This window comes from Cydia splendana, chromosome 20, assembly GCF_910591565.1.
Source record: "Cydia splendana chromosome 20, ilCydSple1.2, whole genome shotgun sequence".
Taxonomy (NCBI): domain Eukaryota; kingdom Metazoa; phylum Arthropoda; class Insecta; order Lepidoptera; family Tortricidae; genus Cydia; species Cydia splendana.
The window spans coordinates 8,097,662-8,122,881 of record NC_085979.1 but is presented as its reverse complement, the minus strand read 5'-3'; the positions used below and the strand labels follow the sequence as shown (position 1 = coordinate 8,122,881).

The 25,220-nt window shown below is 38.9% G+C and overlaps 1 protein-coding gene across 1 annotated transcript; it reads left to right on the top strand.

The window, feature by feature from the left end:
• The first annotated feature begins 1,914 nt into the window (after window positions 1-1,914).
• On the top strand, window positions 1,915-24,802 carry LOC134800851 (PHAF1 protein CG7083). Its single transcript, XM_063773408.1, has 11 exons — window positions 1,915-2,107; window positions 8,575-8,657; window positions 9,228-9,355; window positions 10,956-11,115; window positions 13,237-13,332; window positions 14,365-14,512; window positions 17,405-17,619; window positions 21,086-21,210; window positions 22,776-22,965; window positions 23,631-23,726; window positions 24,542-24,802. The coding sequence occupies exons 1-10, from the start codon at window positions 2,044-2,046 to the stop codon at window positions 23,715-23,717; spliced, it is 1,296 nt and encodes a 431-aa protein (XP_063629478.1). The 5' UTR covers window positions 1,915-2,043; the 3' UTR covers window positions 23,718-23,726; window positions 24,542-24,802.
• Window positions 24,803-25,220: the final 418 nt, after the last annotated feature.

The following is a 25,220-nucleotide window of genomic DNA, read 5'->3' as shown; positions in this document are numbered from 1 at the left end:
AGATTGAAAAAAATTACCGAGTTATTTAGTTGACATTATACATTACTGCTTTAAAACTAGAAACGAATATCTTCCACGGCGTAAAAACAGCAATGGACTCTGCTTTTGTTACGTTTTCTAGTGAATGCTAAAGATTACCAACATTAGTGTACAAGAAGAGGACAGAGCTATACGATTTTGTAAGTAGGAAAAAGACATCATGAAGACTGTTTATGTAAACGAGATAGCATGCACTGGTTCGCATTAGTTAAAAGGAGATGCACGAATATCAGTGTTTACAACAATATTTTTTTTCTGGTAGGTTGGTACGCATGCGTCATTAGGAGATGGCAGGGATGTATTCAATAATAAAAAAACAGCATGTTTTTATTTTTTTGCAATGTACTAATATTGTAACAAATCTTATAAATTAAAACATAATTAACTCGCTGAGTAAGTAATATGCATGACATTAAATATGAAATACTTTACAAGCACCACTGTTACCACTATTACATTACCTTTTAAACAAAACAAAGCGATTAAACTACGCATATACCTACACTTTAGTCACATGTATGTGTACACACTTATCTTTAACTAGCGTGAATTGCGTGAAACATCGGACTGCTGTGCTCTCGGATATTTTATCATTTAGATTTTAGCGTAGCATGTCGCCATTACCAATGTCACCATCGACACCATATCGGTCATGTCCAAGGCCTGTTCACTTCCTAAGAAAGTTATATCCCCAAATAATTGCGCATGTGTGCGCCTTAATCTTCTATGTGTGCGTTGGCCTCCGGGAAAAAGTTGCGAGTAATAAAAATAAAAACATTTTTCTACAGCAACATTGCTCCCAACTCTGATTTAAATTATCACGAATTTTATACAATATTAATCATAAAACGGGACTTAAAACGCTTAAAACTTAATTACATGCGATTAAGTTTTATAATGAATATTTGCTTCCAATTGTCTTTATCAATGTTCATAAAATATATGGAGGGTAGGTACGTCTACCCACCATAATAAAAAATATATTTGTCAATGACTCTGTCCAACTGCTGTGGTTAAAGTTCATAACGAAAATTTTATTTATTAACTCTTTAAATAATACATACAACGTGTACCGCTACGTACCACTTAAGACTGTAAGTCTGTACCTACATGGATTACAGCAATGCACATAGAAAATGTGCTAAATGCGGAGCAACGGCTGTTGAAGCAGTCAGAGTGAAATTTACAACTTGAGTGGGTTCAGAAGGAACCGAGTCATAACGCATCTGGAAAGCGTATTAATTAACCGTGAAGAAATGTATGAATACAAGTTGGAAATCTGTGTAAAATGCCGTATGTAAAGTGTAGTGTATCTGTGTGTAAAGTGTAATAGGTAGGCATGCCTAATGTTATTTGTATAAAAGGTACTGAAAACTTTGTGAATGCGCTTTATTAATGTCTATTTTTTTATTAAGTTGCCAGTTGCCAGTTTTCAGTGTATATTTTTATATGTAAAACATTTTTTAACAAATAATATATATAATGTTATAAACATAAACATGCATTTTATTTAAATCAATTGATAATACCACAAACAAGGGGTAATATTTGCATCTTGCATATATTTCGTGATATGAAGATAACAAATATGTTTATCAACAGAATTACTACCTACCAATACCCGCCAGGCTAAACCGGTTGTCAACTTTAGTTCCATTGGTACACAAAGACGGCGCCACTAGTATAAACGTATAAACGGTTGGGGACATTTTTTTGTATGGAGTTACCGTTCTTCTCCTAGTGAGTATTATATTCTTTGGTCATGTCATATCACAACGTTAGTCCACAGTGGCAACACGTTCAAGTGCAGAAAAAAAACACAATTCGACCCTGGCAAAATACAATCAGCTGTTTGTAATGACAGTTCTCTGACAAATACAAAATGGTTGAAAACTAAAGTTGGCAAACAAAGAAAGGCAGCGTAATAGCGTTATTTGGCGTTTAAAAACGTTTTTTGAAGTGAAAAGTGTATTAAAATAGTGCGTGTGAAGTGTTTAGTGCACAATGTTGGATTTGGAGATCGTCCCGGAGCGATCCCTGGGCTGCGACGCCTGGGAGTTCGTTTTAGGTGCGTCTTTTGTTATTCTATTTATTTGTTACGTCAAAAATTTGCGTTGTATTTACGCGGAATGGCTTACGCAACGGTGTTTTGGACGCCACAACATCGTAGCCGACGGCATATTCGAATTTCGAATGCATTTGTGCTGGCCATCGACAAAACATTGATTTTTTTACTCGTAGTGTCAATGCCTTTGTCTCGTCTGCACTGGCTGTTTATTTTTTTATTGCTAGTCTTGACCGTGAAATGAGTGTATTTCGTCATCCAAATATATTTAACGTTGTTAATAAGGCCTCGAACTTTTTCCTTGACGACCCATTACGCTCTACTCTCATTTTCTAAGACGGTTATTATTAATTTTTGTTTATATTACGAAATATGCATGATTCATCCCGCCAAAAATAAAATCGCCAATTTGATGACCCAAACTATTTTGTTAGGTACACAAACTATTTTGTTTGCTGTAACACGCATTAGAAACATTTAGTCAGTATAAAAAATTAAAATACCAAGTGCAATAAAAAAAAAGACAAATTAAATTGAACGCCAGGTACCACAATATTTTTTTTTTAATTTCTTTTAGCATCTTCATTGCGGCAATTGAAGTAACATGTAATCATACTTTGCTTGGGGTCTTTTGCTACGGTCCCCTACCACAGTGAATGTGTTAATAATGTCAATGACTCTATCTCTGTGCATGCTGGCCATGTTGGGTTAACCTTGGTTTAAGACAGGGGTCACCAATTAGTTTCTTCATTGGTCCGGTTCTTAAAATAAAATGATCATCGCGGTCCGTTTTTCCTTGAGTTTATTTAATAAGCAAAAATAAATTGGTAGGCGATCCGGACGCGGACCGCCATGGTCCGTGACTTGGTGACCCCTGTCCTAGGCCAACAAAATGACAAATGCATAGTCCGTCTAAGCTTATTTTGCACCAACTTAAACAGAACAAAGTGGGGTGGTGTCATTATGAACATATATTTATAGAAATTTAACATTAATGATGACATAAATTTAGTGACAATTTAAAACCCACAACTTGTTTGTCTTGATAGTGTCCCTTTGCACCTGCTCCCGCTATCCATAATATATTTGCTGGCGCTACAGACAAGATCTTTGGTTTTATACACTTGGTTTTGCTTTTAAAGTCTTCTTGCAAACTTAATCCTTAGAATGGTTATATAAGAAAAATATATCTAATACCTTTAAACGAGCTATTCCTGTATATTTATGTAATACCTTTAAACAAGCAATTCTTGTATATTTATTTATTGAAACGGCTGTAACAATTTCAATAAAATTTGGTATATGGGTTTTCGGAGCCTAAAAATCGATCTAGATATTGTTTATTTTAATTTTAAATAAGTTTATATTAAACATTTTATTTTTTGATATAAAAGCTTCTATTCCTAAGTGTGCTTTTCTGTTAACAGGCAACTAATGCTTGTAGAAATAATTCTACAAACCCCTTAAATAGTAACACAATTAGCCACATTGATAATATCATAGACCTTTACAGCGGCATAGAGAAAAAAATACATAGAGTGCTCACTGCATACATCAGTTTTAGTACCAATACTACTATTATTTTCGCAGTCGACATCTAGCATCGAGTAGCGGAATTATCAGTACTGCTACTTGACAATAGACGTTCCGACGGCCGAAAACTCTAATGCTCAACAATTTTCAGCTAATATTATAACCGGAACTCTATTTAAACTCCTTCTGCTTTTAATATTAGTTTTAAATTGTTGTTCAATACAATTTTCGTGAGTCGCGACACTAGAGAATTCTAGTATCAAGTAACGGTACTGATAATTTCGCTACATGATGCTAGATGTCGACTGCGAAAATAATAGTCGTTTTTATATCAAAACTGATGTATGGAGTGAGTACTCTATTCTTACTATATTTCTCTATGACAGCGGCAATAGCACGGTCGCATTTTAACGCTTGTCACCATGCCTGTCACGTTCTAACAAGTATGTAAGTGCGAATGTGATGGACATATTGACAGGCGATAAAAATGGAACCCTGCTGCGCCCGCTGTACTCCTTACCCCCACAGCTGTGCCCCTTACTATGTTTTATTATATGCTATTGACCTTTAGGTAAATTCAAAACAAAGAACATACTGATAAAACATCTGTTCACTGAATTCATACGTTCTTCCAACCATGATATTACCAGTGTATCTTGATCCCTCAACCCTAACCAAATATATGTACCGAGGGTCCATGTATATTGGTTATAGTCATCATTGTACTGACGTATTATAAACCTTAATAGCTAAGAGATAAGGTCTACAAATGGTTAAAGGTGGTGTTGTTATTAAATAACCATGTTGTCTTTGTCCAATGACAACTGACCAAGGGTCAATGCAACCTTTTCAAAGTTAATCTTTGTTTTTAGAGTCCGACTTGAACATAAAAACCGGACAAGTGCGAGTCAGACTCGCCCACTGAGGGTTCCTTACTTTATAGTACCAATTTGTTGTTATAGCGGCAACAGAAATACATCATCTGTCAAAATTTCAACTGTCTAGCTATCACGGTTCATGAGATACAGCCTGGTGACAGACAGACGGACAGTGGGTTATATCTGATGGCGACTCTACCATATCATTAATTACGGTAATTCTTTATCAGCTCATTGCCCCCCAGATAAATACATTTCCTAGTAATTCCTAGTTCACAATATTTTTCGGCCTTGGTCATAAATACGCAAAAACGTGTGGATTAAAGTTATTGTTATTTTTATTATACACGTATTGTAAACATGTTTACGATTTTTATATGTTTACTCATTACGGTTAGTTATAATTTAATTTCATTTATTTCATTTAAGAGACTGCAATGGCCCATAATTATTAACCCCTGGAACGCCGAACCGACAAACGTACTTGTACCCGTCAGATGCCTAGTGCCGGATCCGTCCCATCCCCCTCAAATGCCGGATAGGCTCGCGTACGTGCACCCGTCAACTGCCGCGATAAAAAAAAAGTGCTATAGTGCAAATGATATAAAACTCTATTTGTAAGTGTTTAGATCTCAAAATTGTAAAAATATAATACAATAAATTTGGTGACTGATAAGGCACAAGGCAGTTGAGACAGTTTGTACAGATCTGGGACTAGGCAGTTGACGGGTACAAAAATTGAAGACCCTCCGGCAGTTGACAGGACTGGTACGGATATGGCACTAGGCGTCCCAAGGGTTAATATTATTATTTTATTTAGTAGGTTTGTTAGTTTCTGTAATTAAATAAAAATATATACAGGGTGCCGGTTGGACGTATGGAGGTCCAAGGGGGAGGCCTATGTTCAGCAGTGGACGTCTTATGGCTGAGATGATGATGATGATGATGATGATATACAGGGTGGCTAAAAATAAGTGTATTTCCGTTGTCAGGAAGGTGTTGGGACAATACTGATTTCCGTTGTCAGGAAGGTGTTGGGATTATACTGAGCAACTTTTACTATGGGACCAACCCCGAAATCTCGCAAAAACCACGAAATGTATACTAAACTTATTATATTACTCCGTTTTCTGGACCAGCCTAAGGTGTGCCTTGTCAGCTAGTCAGAAGGTTGTCCATTTTTAGGGTTCCGTACCCAAAGGGTAAAACGGGACCCTATTACTAAGACTCCGCTGTCCGTTCGTCCGTCCGTCCGTCTGTCACCAGGCTGCATCTCTCGAACCGTGATAACTAGACAGTTGAAATTTTCACAGATGGTGTATTTCTGTTGCCGCTATAACAACAAATACTAAAAAGTACGGAACCCTCGGTGGGCGAGTCCGACTCGCACTTGTCCGGTTTTTTTACTGGACATCCTGTATTATACAATGTGTTTTGTTACTAGAATTTACATTGCTCGTTTGTATATAATAGGAAATATGATTTATTTACATGTATAATAACATAAAATATACAGGCACGTAATACCAATGGGTTACTATGCCTACAGACAGACGACTACGGCCTATTTAATTATTCTCTTTGTTCTATTTATCACCCATTGTCCTGTTGCGACACGATTATGCGAACATATCCGTTCTAAAAAGTTGTATATAAGTTACAGTCCTCACGATGTTTTCCTTCACCGAAAAGCTATAGTTCGTTTTTTTTAGCATTAGAAAGAACTTGAAAGAAGGTAAGCGATCTTGACATGTCTTTTAATTGAAAAACGCTTTTTAAAAATGAGTAACTATTACTTATGAAAGCAGAAGAATATAAATGATCGTATTAGATTCATATTTGTTACATATTTGCCGTAACTTATTTTAAAAATGTGTATTTCAATTAAAAGACACATCAAGATTGTTTACCTTATTTCTAATGCTAAAAAAAAACGAACTATAGTGGTAAATATCAAATGATATTTCGTACATAAGTTCCGAAAAATTCATTGGTACGAGAGTACGAGCCAGGATTTGAACCCGCGACCTCCGGATTGAAAGTCGGACGTCATATGCACTCGGCCACCACCGCTATAAAAAAAATACTTTATTAGAACATGTTGTATATGTGAACAATCTGGAGTTACCACGGTTACCAGTACAATTTGACACTTGGCTAACGGTTTAACCGCTTAACCCCGGGTTAGTGGGATGGTGCAAGTGTCTATTAAAACGGCTATAATTATTGTTATTCAAAGTGATGATTTAATGATTATCACAATAGTGCGTTCATATTGTTTTTATATTGTATGAACCGGATAATATTGTATGTAAATGAAGTAGCTCATCATAGACGAGTTTAAGGGCTGAGTTAGACGGCGCGCCAACTCGCATACGATTTTAGTTACATTGCAGACTGTTGGTTACGTCAAGTTCAACCGACCGATCAAAAACTGCAATGTAATGAAACTCGCATGCGAGTTCTCGCATCGTCTAAATTAATGGGGGGTCTGTACCAGTTGAGCAGAAACCGTGCTGCGTGACGCATCCGGTGTGGTTCGTCCTTTAAATTGAACTGGCCGAATAAAGGTTTTAATTTATTCATAAATTTCTTTTTCTTATTTTGTGTAACATATTGACTACCCTTATCGCAAATTTTGTTACATCAATTTTATTTTTACGCCAACCTTGTTATCTCTAACTAAAGGGACAGATGTTATCTAAAATTTACATAGATAGAAGTTTGCCCCAAGCCTAACCTAACTCTATTCAATTCCGAACCCTATCACTTGATATTAAAGTCTACAATTGACTGTGTTAATCCGCTATTGTTTTGTTAGATAGCGGCACTGACATTGGTTGGAGTTATCGGTCATTCGCGAATTGTATGGAGTCAACCGATAGAGGGCGGTTTTAACTGCTTTAACTTATACATATACGGTATACCTACATTTTTAAAGCCCGGAAATGATATAAGAGTGAATTGAAAAAAAAAATTACGTAGGTAAGCGCAGTTAACTTAATTAATCTATTAGTGTTACGAAAATTAACTATGTACATTGTATTGTACTTAATTCGTACACATAAAAGTCTATAGCATACGCTAACCCACTTTCATGCATCTAACTTAAATAGAAATGGCTTAAAGCGTGAAGTGAGCGTTTTATATGTAAAAGCGGCGCGCCCCGCTCACGCCCCGCCTGGAAACCGCGCCTGTGTGACGAAGCCTTAACTGTGGTAACACAATGGAATCAATTAATTTTAGACTAATTACAGGTGCTTAGCTATGTACTTACAATTTTTTTGCAATTCACTCATAATATAACATAACATTTAATAAAATTGATTGCGTTTTGAACACTCGCTAAATCCTAATTTGTGACGGATCTATCGCGAATTTATACGCATTATAAAGGTAAACAATATGAATTTGCGATCTTAGATCCGTTATAAATATTTAATTATACCTAAGTACATATTATGATTTATGATTTAATACCGGAACTGATAGTTTCTAATCCCTATGTGCAGCAGTGGTTCCCTGGTGGCAATGGAACGCCCTACTTACCTACTATACTTCTTTTTTAGGGTTCCGTACCCAAAGGGTAAAAACGGGACCCTATTATTAAGACTCCGCTGTCCGTCTGTCCGTCCGTCTGCCTGTCTGTCACTTGTCTGGGTTTCTCAAGAACCGTGATAGATGATGTATTTCTGTTGCTGCTATAACAACAAATACTAAAAACAAAATAAAATAAATATTGAAGTGGGGCTCCCATGTAACAAACGAGACTTTTTATTGAAATCCATTTTTGAAAAACCGTGTTTCAATAAAAAGACACGTCAAAATTGTTTACACTTTTATTAATGTTTAAAAGAACGAAGTATAGACAGAAGGTCAAATGAAATAAGAATGAATGTTATTGATTGCAATTTTTTTTATTCGAAAACTTGTCTGTCGAGATGTTCAAAGTTGGTTGTAACTAGATGTCGCTGTTATAATATTCTCGGATGTTCTTTATGCTTTTATTTAGACTTATCTTTGAGGTATATTAACATGTTTTATGTTTGTATGTTACAGGGATGCATTTCTCTCAGTCAGTGGCCATCATACAGAGTCAAGTGGGCACAATCAGAGGAGTACAAGTGCTATATAGTGATCAGGTATGTTCAATCCATGAAAAAATAAACTTATTTTGAGATATACCAGTCAGTCAGTCACAGGAGACCAAAGTTATTTACACTTGCCTTTTGAGACTCACTATGCGCTCAAGATTTATACAAATTTTCGTTGGCTTTGAAAATGAAATTACTTCGCAAAAAAACACACAGCTAGCGCACGAAATCTTAAGTTCGTGAGGGAGATGTCCAAGTGACAATCAGTCACTTGGACATCGTGCTAGAAATATAACTTGACGTAGTTTTCATCAACTACATATTATATAATACTTTTAATACATTTCTATGCTAAAAAAAAAAACTAATTATTGCTGCCGCGTACGAGTAGAACATAATATTCTAGTCTTAGCACCGTTTTTAAAAACATGTCTCCATTTTAGCCACACGATTGACTGGTTTAGAATGCTAATAGGTATTAAATTTAAAAGATTGCTAATAGGTATTAAATTTAAAAGATTGCTAATAGGTATTAAATTAAATTAATAAAAAGTGTACATTTATGTATTTTGTGCAAAACAGTTTAAATACTATAACTTACTGTTTTCTTTGTTCCAGAATCCCCTAAACGTAGACCTAGTGATAAACATGCCTCAGGACGGAATCCGGTTTATATTCGACCCGGTCGCCCAACGACTCAAGATCATAGAGATATATAACATGAAATTAGTTAAGCTTAGGTATAGGTAAGTACCAACATTAATTACTATGGTACCATACAATAATCCTTGTTATACCATGTTTATATTAAGCCCGGTCGATCAGTGGCTCAAGATCAAAGAGATATATAACATGAAATTAGTTAAGCTTAGTTATAGGTACCAACAATATTTACTATAGTACCATAAAGTAATCCTTGTTCGAAATTGAAGCATGTCGTTTTAAAATGAGAGCATAATTTCGACTGTGGGAGTGGCTTTTTTGCGGCTGTTTCGTGTGACTCTAGAATCTAGTTTCAATTGAAGGTGACCTATTCTACTCGTATACTAGACGTTGTAGAAATGGGCCGATACTATCAGGTTAAGTGACCTGATGACATTATAATCACGTAATGACAATATCGATCGCAAGAGGTTTAATGACTTCTCTCATTAGTGTATCGGCTGTTGCTAGTTAGGTGATTAGATATACTTATTTTTATGTTGTCTGAGTTAAGTTGAAGAGGTAAATAAGATTATAGCTAGATATATTTGCTTAGCAACTAATAACTTACTTGGTATATTACAAGTGAATTAAAAAACTTCAGGTTAAAAACTTGCATATTAGCTAATAGGTAGTTCATAATAGGGAATATTACGCAAAACTCTACGTAGAGGGCGTCACAAGCGCTATCACAGGGCCTACCGCGAAACACGAATATCAAAAGTTCGGTTTCTGCCTCTCTATCACTCTTGCCTATTCGATCGGTAGAGAGGCAGATAACGAAATTTCGATTTTTGCGTTTCGCGATAGGCCATCTGTAAACAAACCTCCTTAATGCATACATGTCATAGTGAAAACTTGTCAAAAAACTGTTTAAGGCCGAGTATGTATAAGTTACTCTATGGTTTAGTAAACAACGTAGTGCTGCACTCTGGCGGCAGAACATTGCAGTAATTGCTGACTGTACAAAACATGAATATGTACAATTGCTCTCTGATTAGCGTTATCTTGAATGTCTACATTAAAAAAAAATGTATTTAGGGTCCTCTCGGATGTTCATATACTTAGCGATTTTCAACATAATCGAACCAAAAATGTTTGAATTCAAGAAGGCGATTACTTTTATCAATTCCGACCATAGATCATTGATTAACCTTTTGAACGCCACAGACGGCAATTGACGTCATCGCAAAATCGTGACAACGACGCCAAAGACGGCATTTGACGTCGATGGTTTTTTGATGAAAATCTACTCAAAACACCCCACTTTCAGGTTGGCATTATTTATTCACAAAACTAAATTTTACCCCCGTGGCCGCAGTGGCACGGCAAATGGATGCGCCGTTTGGTGTTCGAAAGGTTAAAAGTCTCGAAAATGTGTAGAGTTAGACCAAGAAAAGTCTGCTGTGATCTTGATAGCCCACGCAGTGCAAGTGTTATTTATACCTACGTCATAATTTCATAGAAGTTTGACGTTTAAAATAACACTTGAACTTTTTTGGTCTAACTCTAATGGAAAATGTAACAATACAAAAAACAATTGAAATACATTTCTCATTCTTTTTATATCAATTGATGGTGGCCATGCGCTTAAAGGACATAAAAACTTTATCGTGTACTAATAAGGTTCAATTTCGTTCACAGCGGCATGTGTTTCAACTCGCCAGAGATAGCGCCATCTATCGAGCAGGTGGAGCACTGTTTCGGCGCCACGCACCCCGGCCTCTACGACTCGCAGAGGCACCTGTTCGCGCTTAACTTCCGGGGGCTGTCCTTTTATTTCCCCGTTGATAGTAAATTTGAGGTAAGTAATTATGACAGCTGTAGCATAGAATAATATGGTAAGAATAGAGTGCTCACTCCATACATCGGTTTTGGTACAAAAAAGACTATTATTTTCACAGGCGACATCTAGCATCGAGTAGCGGAATTATCAGTACCGCTACAGATACTAGAATTCTCTAGTGTCGCGACTTACGAAAATTGTATTGGACAAAAATTACAACTAATATTAAAAGCAGGAGTTGACAATAGAGTTCCGGTTAATACGGTTACAATATTAGCTGAAAATTGTTGAGCATTAGACTTTTTGGTCGTTGCAACATCTATTGTTTGTGTTGTTGTATTGTATTGTATTGTAGCAGTACTGATAATTCCGCTACTCGATGCTAGATGTCAACAACAATAGTAGATTGTTAACCAAGGGTTGAAAGGCACCCATTTCTGTCGAGGTAGTTTGGCGCTCGAACGCAGTGAGAGCGCCAATAGTCCGAGACAGAAACGGTGCCTTTCACCCGAGTTAAACACTCTACTTTTCATATCGAATGCGAGGAAACCAAACAAGACAAGGCAATTTCGCAAAATCAGTAATTGAAGTACATAACAAACCTACGGCCATGATTTTTTCCTTAGGACTTACTTGCAATCGGAGACTTTACATGCGTGAAGATTAATCACCCCTAACGAAAATCATTTAGATTGCAATATTTACGAAAACACACATTTTTTTACAAACTACAACAATTTTAAAATAATTTGTTCATTATAGTATGAAAATCAGCGGGATTGCCTCGTACTTTTTTAATTTTATACTTTTTCGTTCTAAAAGCCGCAACAGACTACCGGACCGCACCGCGACCATGGTGCGCCGCACCACGTCATAATATAATAAAAGTATTTTTAATATTAAATAACAATTTAATTAATAATATAAGAAACTTTTATCTTGTATTTTATTTTATTTTAATGAATATAGTTCTAAATAACTTTAAAAACCAATTTAATATCGTACAAACGTTTAACTGTGGCTGTATAAGATTCTGCCTTTGCTCATTTACGCAAGCGTAAGGTTTAAAAAAATATTTTTGGTGTATTCCTTTTGGTTCCCGCTTTATGAAATCGAGTAAATAGAATTCAACGATCTTTCGATCTTTCTATCAAGAATAATTTGTTTTTAACAAATTACTTACATCATTTTTTATAAAAAAAGGATCAACGTGGGATTTGTAAAATTAAAGAATTACCAATTGTTCCAGACGAGGAAATAAAGACACTATTTTTCCATTTTGTTTCCACCCAGTTGTTCATGGGACGGGGACGCAGAGGAGTACACCACTTTTCTGCGCTAGAGCATAAACGTATCACTTTCTGCGCACCTTTTAGAACAACAACGACCCACTTTCAGAGCATGAGATATGAAAAAATAATAGTCGTTTACTAAAATTGATGTATGGAGTGAGCACTCTATCTATTTTTTTTTCTCTATGGCTGTATGTAGTTACCACTCTTATTACACGGCCAACAGAGATGGTAGCTATAGTTACCTTTTATACTCCACCATTTATTATGACATAATCTCTTTATCCACAACTTTACTACTTTACTCTTAGGCTAAGTGATTTATAATATGAATATAAAAGTAAAACATAAAAAAGACTTGCAAAACAATAAAAAATACATATAAATACATAAATATAAAAAAAACCTAACCTAGGGTGCCGCCAGCAGCGGGGCAAGGCCCAAGCTACCGGTGGTCAGGGCTGCAGAGAGAGGAACCGGCGGACTATCCGCGCCGTGTCCAAGATCACCGCCTTCTGCATCTGATCCTTGATCCAACCACCTAGCGAGAGTCTCTCAAGATGTTGGTCGAGACTCTTCGCTATTAGACCGTTCACTGAAACGACTATCGGGACAATGATCGTCGAATGAACATCCCACATGGCGGTTATCTCGTGAGCCAAGTCTAGGTACTTACTGGACTTGTCCGCGGCTTTCACGAGATTCTCATCATGGGGGATGGCGATGTCAACGAGCACGGCCCGGCGTTGCGATCGATGTAATATCACAATGTCAGGCTTATTGGCTACAATAGTCCTGTCAGTGATTGACAATATTATTATTATAATATGTACGAGTATGTTTGCAGCCCGGCTACGCGCACGGCCTGGGCTCGCTCCAGTTCCCGAATGGCGGCTCGCCCGTCGTCGCCAGAACCACCATTTACTACGGATCTCAGCATCAGGTATACATTACTTATGAATAACTACATATCCCTAATTTTCGAAAATAAAAAGTCGACTGTTGTATTTCTGGTTGTTTTTACCTTAAATTCCGTCGTTTCACCTGAGTTGCACCAGCTGTGGTTACGGAAAGACTCCTAGGCTTCTTAGGTCGGAATTTAAGGTAAAAACAATGAAATTATATCGCGGTAGATTCGTTCGTGTAGTTGAATATGTGTACAAAACGCGAGAGTTTAATAGTTATTTGTTTTACCAGGGGGCAAAGTTGTTGTTTAACCGCTCGTGCTAATATTGATACTAGGGAATCCGGTACTGAGTTTGTATGGCGAGAACCGGGATTTCTCGGTTCCGGTACTGTGTTTGTATAGAAAACCGGTATTGGGAGCACTCCCTAATTGATACCCGAGCAAGCGAAATATTCCAAAATTGAACCACGAGCGTAGCGAGCGGTTCGAAAAATGGAATCTTAAGCGTTGCGAGGGTTTCAAAGCACGAGGGTTAAACAAAATTTGCCTCCGAGTGAAACACAAAATTTTTCACCACACCAACCCAAAGCAAATATTGAATGTAAAATATGAAGCAAAATCAAACCAAATCAAATTCAAATGAATGTTATTAAATATTTATCATCCAAAATCATCATTTAAAAGTCAATTCTACCAGCAAACATAAGAAAACAACTCAAAATTTGCATTTGATTACTTTGCCTCACATGTGAATTACTGATAGCAAAGTGCAACTTTGCTATCCGTTTTTGAAGTGCAAAGTAAGCCTTTCCGAGCCGGCGTGGTGAAAAGGGTCATACTGGTGTCCTTTAAATTGGTATAATATTAATTTGTTTGTAACTAGGCAAGCAGCAGCGTAGGAGCGGCCATAGGCGCGCCGCTACCGCCGCTGCCACTATCCTGCTACCGGCAACAACTACACCTGCGGCGCTGTGACGTGCTGCGCTCGCCGCAGAGCACGAGGGGGCTGAGACTACACATGTTCACTGAAGGTAGGTTTTATTATACATAACATAAGGTTGTTACTAGGCAAGCAGCAGCGTCGGAGCGGCCATAGCCGCGCCGCTACCGCCGCTGCCACTATCCTGCTACCGGCAACAACTACACCTGCGGCGTTGTGACGTGCTGCGCTCGCCGCAGAGCACGAGGGGGCTGAGACTACACATGTTCACTGAAGGTAGGCCTTACTATACATAACATAAGGTTGTTACTAGGCAAGCAGCAGCGTCGGAGCGGCCATAGGCGCGCCGCTACCGCCGCTGCCACTATCCTGCTACCGGCAACAACTACACCTGCGGCGCTGTGACGTGCTGCGCTCGCCGCAGAGCACGGCGGGGCTGAGACTGCACATGTTTACTGAAGGTAGGCCTTATCATACATAACATAAGGTTGTTACTAGGCAAGCAGCAGCGTCGGAGCGGCCATAGGCGCGCCGCTACCGCCGCTGCCACTATCCTGCTACCGGCAACAACTACACCTGCGGCGTTGTGATGTGCTGCGCTCGCCGCAGAGCACGAGGGGGCTGAGACTACACATGTTCACTGAAGGTAGGTTTTATTATACATAACATAAGGTTGTTACTAGGCAAGCAGCAGCGTCGGAGCGGCCATAGGCGCGCCGCTACCACTATCCTGCTACTGGCAACAACTACACCTGCGGCGCTGTGACGTGCTGCGCTCGCCACAGAGCACGGCGGGGCTGAGACTGCACATGTTTACTGAAGGTAGGCCTTATTATACATAACATAAGGTTGTTACTAGGCAAGCAGCAGCGTCGGAGCGGCCATAGGCGCGCCGCTACCGCCGCTGCCACTATCCTGCTACCGGCAACAACTACACCTGCGGCGCTGTGACGTGCTGCGCTCGCCGCAGAGCACGGCGGGGCTGAGACTGCACATGTTTACTGAAGGTAGGCCTTATTATACATAACATAAGGTTGTTACTAGGCAAGCAGCAGCGTCGGAGCGGCCATAGGCGCGCCGCTACCGCCGCTGCCACTATCCTGCTACCGGCAACAACTACACCTGCGGCGCTGTGACGTGCTGCGCTCGCCGCAGAGCACGAGGGGGCTGAGACTACACATGTTCACTGAAGGTAGGTTTTATTATACATAACATAAGGTTGTTACTAGGCAAGCAGCAGCGTCGGAGCGGCCATAGGCGCGCCGCTACCGCCGCTGCCATTATCCTGCTACCGGCAACAACTACACCTGCGGCGCTGTGACGTGCTGCGCTCGCCGCAGAGCACGGCGGGGCTGAGATTGCACATGTTTACTGAAGGTAGGCCTTATTATACATAACATAAGGTTGTTACTAGGCAAGCAGCAGCGTCGGAGCGGCCATAGGCGCGCCGCTACCGCCGCTGCCACTATCCTGCTACCGGCAACAACTACACCTGCGGCGCTGTGACGTGCTGCGCTCGCCGCAGAGCACGAGGGGGCTGAGACTGCACATGTTCACTGAAGGTAGGTTTTATTATACATAACATAAGGTTGTTACTAGGCAAGCAGCAGCGTCGGAGCGGCCATAGGCGCGCCGCTACCGCCGCTGCCACTATCCTGCTACCGGCAACAACTACACCTGCGGCGCTGTGACGTGCTGCGCTCGCCGCAGAGCACGGCGGGGCTGAGACTGCACATGTTTACTGAAGGTAGGCCTTATTATACATAACATAAGGTTGTTACTAGGCAAGCAGCAGCGTCGGAGCGGCCATAGGCGCGCCGCTACCGCCGCTGCCACTATCCTGCTACCGGCAACAACTACACCTGCGGCGCTGTGACGTGCTGCGCTCGCCGCAGAGCACGAGGGGGCTGAGACTACACATGTTCACTGAAGGTAGGTTTTATTATACATAACATAAGGTTGTTACTAGGCAAGCAGCAGCGTCGGAGCGGCCATAGGCGCGCCGCTACCGCCGCTGCCATTATCCTGCTACCGGCAACAACTACACCTGCGGCGCTGTGACGTGCTGCGCTCGCCGCAGAGCACGGCGGGGCTGAGATTGCACATGTTTACTGAAGGTAGGCCTTATTATACATAACATAAGGTTGTTACTAGGCAAGCAGCAGCGTCGGAGCGGCCATAGGCGCGCCGCTACCGCCGCTGCCACTATCCTGCTACCGGCAACAACTACACCTGCGGCGCTGTGACGTGCTGCGCTCGCCGCAGAGCACGAGGGGGCTGAGACTACACATGTTTACCGAAGGTAGGTTTTATCCATAGAAGGTAGGATCCTATAGAAGTGTTATACGCGTGCCTCCGTGAGGGACAAAACATACGCAATGCGACACTATGATTGATCCAATTTATTTGTTGCCCACCATAATCCATACTAAATTTTCGGTGGGGAACAAATAAAATGTGAGACTGTGACAAGGACAAACAATAATTGCTCTTTCGCTGCTACTCCTACTGAAAGATAGATAAGACTATCCTGTTCGGTCACTTCCCCCCACCTTTCATGCCAGATTCAGTTATATAGGTACTAGATTCATGGTTTTATCACAGGTTTTACTGAAGACAGCAGCAACAATATTAGTTTTACATTATTTTTTTTTGAGTAATCGGCAAGCAGGAAAGGTTCTTGCCGATTACTTTATGAATAGTTTGATGTACGATCCAAGAAACCAAAGATTTTTCATGCCGGAGTTTGACACAAGTCGCATCACTGATTTATTGTCAGGTTGTTACTTTTAATTATTAAAGACATTATTAAGACAATTGTCATAAATTGGTCTTATGAAACAAAATCTTGAAGTTGAGTTATATACAGCAATTGCGAAATTGCATGGACACATTATAAATTCCATTATAAATCCTTTTGCAACTCGTTTTACGTGATTCAACGTTGCAATTGAATGAAATCCACGGTCGTTTTGGATAAATACAAATTTTAGAGCCAGGGACGACGACGACGACATTAGCGATGATGTATTATCATGTCCCGCCTGACCCCGGCAGGCGGGATATGGTAATACATCATCGCTAATATAAAGCGGGGTCGACTTCATGTTATCCTAAGTTTCGTAATAGTTTACAAGCAGGATTATACCACGTTTGACCATTGGGCAGGCACGTCCCGCGCGCTGGAGCCGGTGCAGCTGCCGCTGTGCCGCGTGGTGCGCTTCGGCGACTCGTGCCAGGCCGTGGCGCGCGCGCTGGGCGCTCCTGCTCGGCTCTACTACAAGCACGACGACAAGATGCGCATCCACCGCCCGCCCCAGCGCCGCCCCAGGCACGCCCCACCCGCCACCGACTACTTCTTCAATTACTTCACCTTGGGATTGGTGAGTTATAGCGAAGACAATTTGAAACGGAGAGTTACTGTCATGGTAAATTATGTAGCTACAGTACATTTACTGCCATCTCTCGACAGAAGATTAAAACTGGTAGAACGCCGTTTGACTTTGATCCATATTCTTTCACTCTATTCTCTTTGGTGATAGCGATGCCTTAAACGGCTCTGATCCTCTGAAAAAGCTCTTTGGCTGTACAAAAACACTCTAGGGGTAGGACAGACAAGACCGCGTGCATAATACGGTCACCTGCAATAATAAGTTACACAACGAAGGCCGCAAAAATATCTGACACGATCTTATTTGTAGAGCCATAAGAGCGAGTCACATGGTATTGCGGCTTTCGAAGAGTAACATATTATTGCAAGTGACTGTACCTATACGGTCACAATCTTTTCTCCAATATGCTCGGAAATGGTCACCTTATTGTAGCAAAAATAGTACGGGAAGTTCTTCGTTATTGTCAAACTCTAATTTAAAAAAATCAAACTATCGCTGTCCTGTTCTAGCGGACGGGAAGTAAAAAAACACTACAGTAATAACTTATTACTGTAGTGTTTTTTACTTTTTTTAAATAAAAAACGCAAACAGCCAATTATTATAGCCGCGAGCCGCGTCTACACGACCCGATCAGCTATCATTTCAAGCTATAGGATAGAGTGAAATAGTAAGATAAACCACCTTACTTGTCTCGTTCTTACAAGACCGTTGTGCTCGTGTATGATCGTGCGAATACTGCTTAATAAAATCAAAGATTATTTTTATATTTTTTTAAGGATCTCATCCGTGTTCATAAATCTTATATAGTTAGGACTTTCTCATTTCAAACATAGACAGAGAGAATCATACTATCTTTGTCTTACACTAGTACTAGCACCCAAAAGAAAAGGATGGGTATAGTTTTGCTGGTTCTTACTGACTGACACATTGGTTTGACCAACTATAGTTGGTCAAGCAGATCTTGTCAGTAGAATAAGGCGGCAAATTTGAAAAATGTAGGCACGAAGGGATATCGTCTCATAGAAAATTTGAATTTCGCGCCTTTTTCTACTGACAAGATTTGCTTGACCATCTATATATTGCACAATTATATTGAATGAACGAATATTGAATGGTACTGAATGGCAGAATAAGTTTGTGCCTTTAACTTTTAAAAATTAATTAATAGCTGCTTTGTTACTGCACACCGTTGTATGGGGACCTTGCACTTCGAGACTATGCGCTGAAACTTGGCACAGTTGATTCTTAGCTGGTCTTGACCAGATACAGACCGGGAGCCGTCGAGAGCCACCTCTCATTTAGTGAGGGGGGAGGGGGAAAGTTCGACGCTGCCGCGCTTCACTTGGAGCAACATTTCTCTAAAACTATACCTATAAGGGAATGTAATATATCATTTTCGGATAAATTAAGGATGAGGAATCTAGTTTTGGAACAAAAACAATGCACTTTCTAACAAAAACAAAGCATAAAGTAGAAAAGACTAAAAAACGTATTTTTGATTTTTTCATAATTACCAATTTTTTTTTAAAGTGTAGCAGGAATCTGAAAACAAAAAATACAGTCGTAAAGCTACACTTATTACGTTTAAGAAAATATATAGTTTAATATACAAAACTGTTGATAAATGGGAGATAAAAAATAATATTAAGCGTGGGTCAGAGTGATCTCAATACAAAATATTATGAATGTGGGAAAGTTACTTATAATTTGTTCTACAATCGTTTATTTTTCTTGTTTTTCGTAAATAACTCGTAAACGGTAGCCCACAGCAAAAAAATATCTTTTACGTAAATAATCTGTTTCAGATTTCTTATAAAATAAGTACTACTGTTTTTCGGTACCATCAATATTAAAAAAAATATTGAAGGGAGAAAATAAATACTTAGGTCCCCTTTTTTAGTCATTCGTAAATAACTCGTAAACGAAGGCCAATAGCAAAAAAAAATTTAGTACATGAATAATTTACATAAAATTTCCTACAAAAAAGGTCATTCGAACTTTTTCGCTAGGATCAATATTAAAAACGATATTAAAGAGAGAAAATAAATTCTAAGGTCCCCTTTTTAAATATTGATCCTAGCGAAAAAGTTTGAATAACCTTTTTTGTAGGAAATTTTATGCTAATTATTCTTGTGTTAAAATATTTTTTGCTATTGGACATCCTTTACCAGTTATTTACGAATGACTAAAAAAGAGGACCTTAGTATTTATTTTCTCCCTTCAATATTTTTTTTAATATTGACCTTAGCGAAAAAAAGGAGCACTTATTTTATAAGAAATCTGAAACAGATTATTTACGTAAAAGATATTTTTTTGCTGTGGGCTACCGTTTACGAGTTATTTACGAAAAACTAAAAAATAAACGATTGTAGAACAAATTTTAAGTAACTTTCCCACATTCATAATATTTTGTATTGAGATCACTCTGGCCCACGCTTAATATTATTTTTTATCTCCCATTTATCAACAGTTTTGTATAATAAACTATATATTTTCTTAAACGTAATAAGTGTAGCTTTACAACTATATTTTTTGTTTTCAGATTCCAGAAAAAAAATTGGTAATTATGAATAAATCCAAGATACGTTTTTTTGTCTTTTCTACTTTATGTTTTTTTTTTGTTAGAAAGTGCATTGTTTTGGTTCCAAAAAAAAATTCCTCATCCTTAATTTAACCGAAAATGATATATCACATGCCCTAATAGGTACAGTTTTAGAGAAATGTTGCTCCAAGTGAAGCGCGGCGGCGTCGAACTTCTCCCCCTCCCCCCCCCACTAAATGAGACGTAGCTCTCGAGCTCTCCCGGTCTGTATCTGCTCATGACCAGCTAAGAATCAACTGTGCCAAGTTTCAGCGCATAGTCACAAAGTGCAAGGTGTCGTGCACTAACAAACTAGCTATAAAGCGAGAAATTGTTTTTGACATTTTTGATGTGAAGGTTCGATTTGAGTGATGCTTGATGCTTAAATAATTATTATTTTACAGTATTCCCTCGCATGTTTGGAGAAAATCACTATATATGCCTCGGCAGGAATAGCAATTCATGGATTCGTCTTCTTTGTCGGAACTCGTCCACGAATTGCCGTTTCCCGGCCTCAGCAATAATGTACTATTAATTGAGACATTCAGAGTTTAAACTACTTTAATCGTTCAATAAATATGTTACGTGTGAAATGTCCACAGGAAAGTCAACATTTAAAGTAAATAGTGTCATTAGGTAGGAAAGGTAGAAAAACTGCCTAATTTCTCTTCTACTGCTAATTTTTCACACAGAAATATAGTTGGTCAAGCAGATCTTGTCAGTAGAAAAAGGCGGAAAATTTGAAAAATGTAGGCGCGAAGGGTAATCGTCTCATAGAAAATTTGAATTTCGCGCCTTTTTCTACTGACAAGATTTGACCTTCTACTACTACTACTTGACCATCTATAATTATTAATTTATTATACTCCATTTTAGGACATCCTTTTCGATGCGAGCACGCACCAGGTGAAGAAATTTGTCCTGCACACCAACTATCCGGGACATTACAACTTCAACATGTACCATCGCTGCGAATTCGAGCTAGCCGTACAACCCGACAAGTTAGTACCTTTCACATAAGAGAATAGGGGGTATTACTGCAATGTTCTGCCGCCAGAGTGCAGCACTAGCTCCTCTAGTAAACCATAGAGTAACTTATACACACTGTGCCTTAAGCTGTTTTTTGACAAGTTTTGATAGACAATAAAATATGAAATTGATGCATCAAGGCGGTTTGTTAACAAGGGCCTACCGGGAAACGCGAAAATCGAAATTTACTTATCTGCCTCTTTATCGCTCGAATAAGCAAGAGATAGAGAGGTGAGATAACGAAATTTCGATTTTCTTGTTTCGCGGTAGACCGCCAAATTGTGACGGATAGTGGTAGTGGCGCCCCCTACGCAGAGTTTCGCATAATATTTCCCATTAAGTTGACCTAATAAACTGACCTTGCCTAAACCTTATTTCAATAACATAAAGTTCATTTATGGTCAGTTAAAAGTCCTGATAAGGGCATTTATTACAGGGATGTTGCGAACATCCGCATCCGCAACCGCGGAACTTCCGCATTATTTTCAACATCCGCATCTGCATCCGCATCCGCATAAAATCGATGCGGAGCTTATGCGGATGCGGATGTCGAACAAGTCGGTACAGGAACGTCTTAGCGGCGGCGTAAGTGCTAGGTAATTTCGCCATTACCTACCTATAACGAAATCGTCTAGATCCAGAAAAGTCGGCCAAGTTACTGTTTATTAAATACAACGCACCTATATTCTTGCTCAAATAATAAACGTTTCGTTTTTTTTACCTTTTGAACGCCAAACGGCGCATCCATTTGCCGTGCCACTGACGCCACGGGGGTAAAATTTAGTTTTGTGAATAAATAATTCCAACCTAAAAGTGGGATGTTTTTCAGTAGATTTTCATCAAAAAAACTATCGACGTCAAATGCCGTCTTTGGCGTCGTTGTCACGATTTTGCGTTGACGTCAATTGCCGTCTGTGGCGTTCAAAAGGTTAAATAAAATAATTCTAAAATGTAATATTTGACGTTTTCTAAGTACCTAATCTTGACATCCGCGGATGTGAGCCTTTAAATATCCGCCTCCGCATCCGCGGATGTCAAAAAATCTGCATCCGCAACATCCCTGATTTATTATTGATATTTGTTCCTGAGTCATAGGCGTTTTCTATGTATTTAAGTATTTATATCGTTATCTAATTACACTACACAACCCTTATTAAGCTTACTTTATTTAGTCAATTTGTTTATTCATTTATTTAAGCTTTGTTAATGTAAATATTTGTTTTCTTTATTACAAAAATTAGAAAGTGTTTCTTTGTTTTCTAAGACAGGCATTCTTATTGCGACACGTGGTTAGTACATCTCCAAATTAGCACCTTTTTTGACTTAGGTGTTAAGGTGTGTCAACGACATTTATTGTTTGAATTAAAATACTAGTTTTTAAAAAGATTCAGTGATTTTGTCCTCTCATTTCTTATTTGATAAAATCGTTCACTGTTTGTAAATTTCTGGTTCATTGAATTGTATAAGTACAAGTATCTATAGTCTTAACAACTTACCCTTGCAATATAAACTAAAGACCATTGCTTCCATGTTCCAGATGCGAGCCCAACTCCCTAGTGGACAGTGTGGGAGCCGTCAACATCACCGCGTACTCCAAGTGGGAGTCCGTGTCCCGCGCGCTCCGCGTGTGCGAGCGCCCCGTCGTGCTCAACCGCGCCTCCAGCACCAACACCACCAACCCATTCGGTTCTACGTTCTGCTACGGCTACCAGGACATCATATTTGAGGTAGAAATTTATAAAGTGCGAAGTATCAGAAGTTTGGTCAGTATATTTGGTATTAGTATACCAACAAACCATTCGGTTATTCGTTCTGCTACAGCTAACAGGACATTATATTTTAGGTATAAAGTGCTATAAACGTCATCAGTTTTGAGGTTAGGGTATACAGTGTTATAATTGTCAGAAGTTCGGACAGTAGAAGTGAGTGCTCGACCGAGCTTCCAGCACTAATACACAACTAAGCCGTTTTGTTCTACGTTGTTTTACGGCTACCATGACATCATATTTGGGGTAAAAAGTTGTTTTTAGTTGAGGTATAAAGTGTCAGAATTTTAGACAGTGATGGATAGATAACTTAGCCTCGTTTTGATCTGAGACTCCACCAATATCATCGCGTAGTCACCACCAATACCTTCGGCTCTACATTCCGTTACGGCTATCAGGTCAATCATATTTGTGGTTAGACTATACTATACATTGCATCAATTCGGACTATGTTGGTTAAGATGATATGTTAATGTCAATGAAGACTGTAGCTCCCTGATAAAACATGACAGCTTACGCTAACTCTTCAAATAAATGTAATCACCGCCACCGCGTTTTTGGTGGTTTTTTTTTTCTTTTTATATTGTACTAAAAATATAAGTTATTGAAGTTTCTGTATGTGTTAGGTGATGTCGAACAACTACATCGCGTCGATAACGCTGTACCAGCCCGAGGGCGGCCGGCCCGCCTTCGCCGTCAACTCCATCGCGTGACACAATCAGGTAACTATTTACTCACACAAGAGTTAAGGGGCCCACTGATTAACAGTCCGCCGGACGGTATAGGCCTGTCAGTTGTTCGGAACTGTCAAAATTTTGTTCTAACTGATAGGCCGATACCGTCCGGCGGACTGTTAATCAGTGGGCCCCTTTAGACCAAGCTAAGTTATCAGCAATTTTGATAGCACAGACTGCAAGTGTTATTTTAAACGTCAAACTTCTAAATGATGGACTAAGTCTGCTATCAAAATCGTTGCCATTTTAGCTTGATCTAACTCTTTCATTTGTATTTGTTTGAATCAAAATGCGATTAGATGGTATCTTCTTGGGTCGTCCCATTCGTTTTTCGTCAAGTTCTTAAATTAGTCCTATTCTGCTTTCGTCACCCATCCTACATTCGTCACAATCGTCGGTGGCTTTCAATGTAGAATGCGTGACGAAAGCAGAATAGGACTAATTTAAGAACTTGACGAAAAACGAATGGGGCGACCCAAGACGATACCGATTAGATTTATATATTAAATAACTTTTATTGAAAACTAAATTTAAAAGCTACTACTTACGTCAGTTATGGCACAGAAGGAAGAGAGCGCTGCCAGGGCGCCGTAAACAAACTTATCCTAAAATGTTGCTAGCAACAAATATTAGCACTAAAGTTAAACATACAATATTTCATAAGCTATGTTCAGACTTGTCCTGAACAGTATTTATTGACAAAAAACAGGTGTGGTGTGGTCAACTACCGCAGGTGTGGAATAGTATTCACGTCAGTTTTCGTCAAAAAAAATCATTCATAAGAATCTCACTTATATTTCCAGGTTTCCCCAAGCAAAGGCTTGTACACGTCCTGAACTATTTCAGTTGCCAGCCTTTAGAATCCTCCACTAGCGTGGCAACACCGTTGCCGCACGCTGCGAAGCAATCACAACATATCCCCAACATAAAGCACCTAAGAGGAAACAGTATTGAAAAAAATGTGATAAAAAGTGTGAAAAAAAAATACTAAAAAAAGTTAAGTGAGTGACAGATCTCAGATGGTGTGCATAAGTCTTATTTTATTCCTTGGAAGTAGTAACTTTTTTATTTCTCGACATAGACATAGAAGGACATGTAAGTAATTAGTCAAGTTTGTTTTTTTAACGAATTCTGAATCATGAGAATTAGCGTTAGGCAGTTGTAAATATTTTTGGAAATATGGTAAAATTAAGAAATCATAAATCAAAGTATTTTTTCTAAAAAAAAAAAGATGATTTTGAAGGGCGTTTGCTATTGCGTGTATTGAGAAAAAAAGTGTAAAAAAAATATTTTTCTTATGACAACACCACAATATGCCATGGATGTTTTTTTTTTTAATTTTTATGGTTTTAATTATTAATAAATGTGTAAGGATTATAAGTAATGTGCCTCACTACGACGTTATTTATTTATGTGTTCGTATTTTCTTTTTTTATATTGTCTTGCTTTTCGACTTCGTCAATAGTTTATATGAATCGAAGA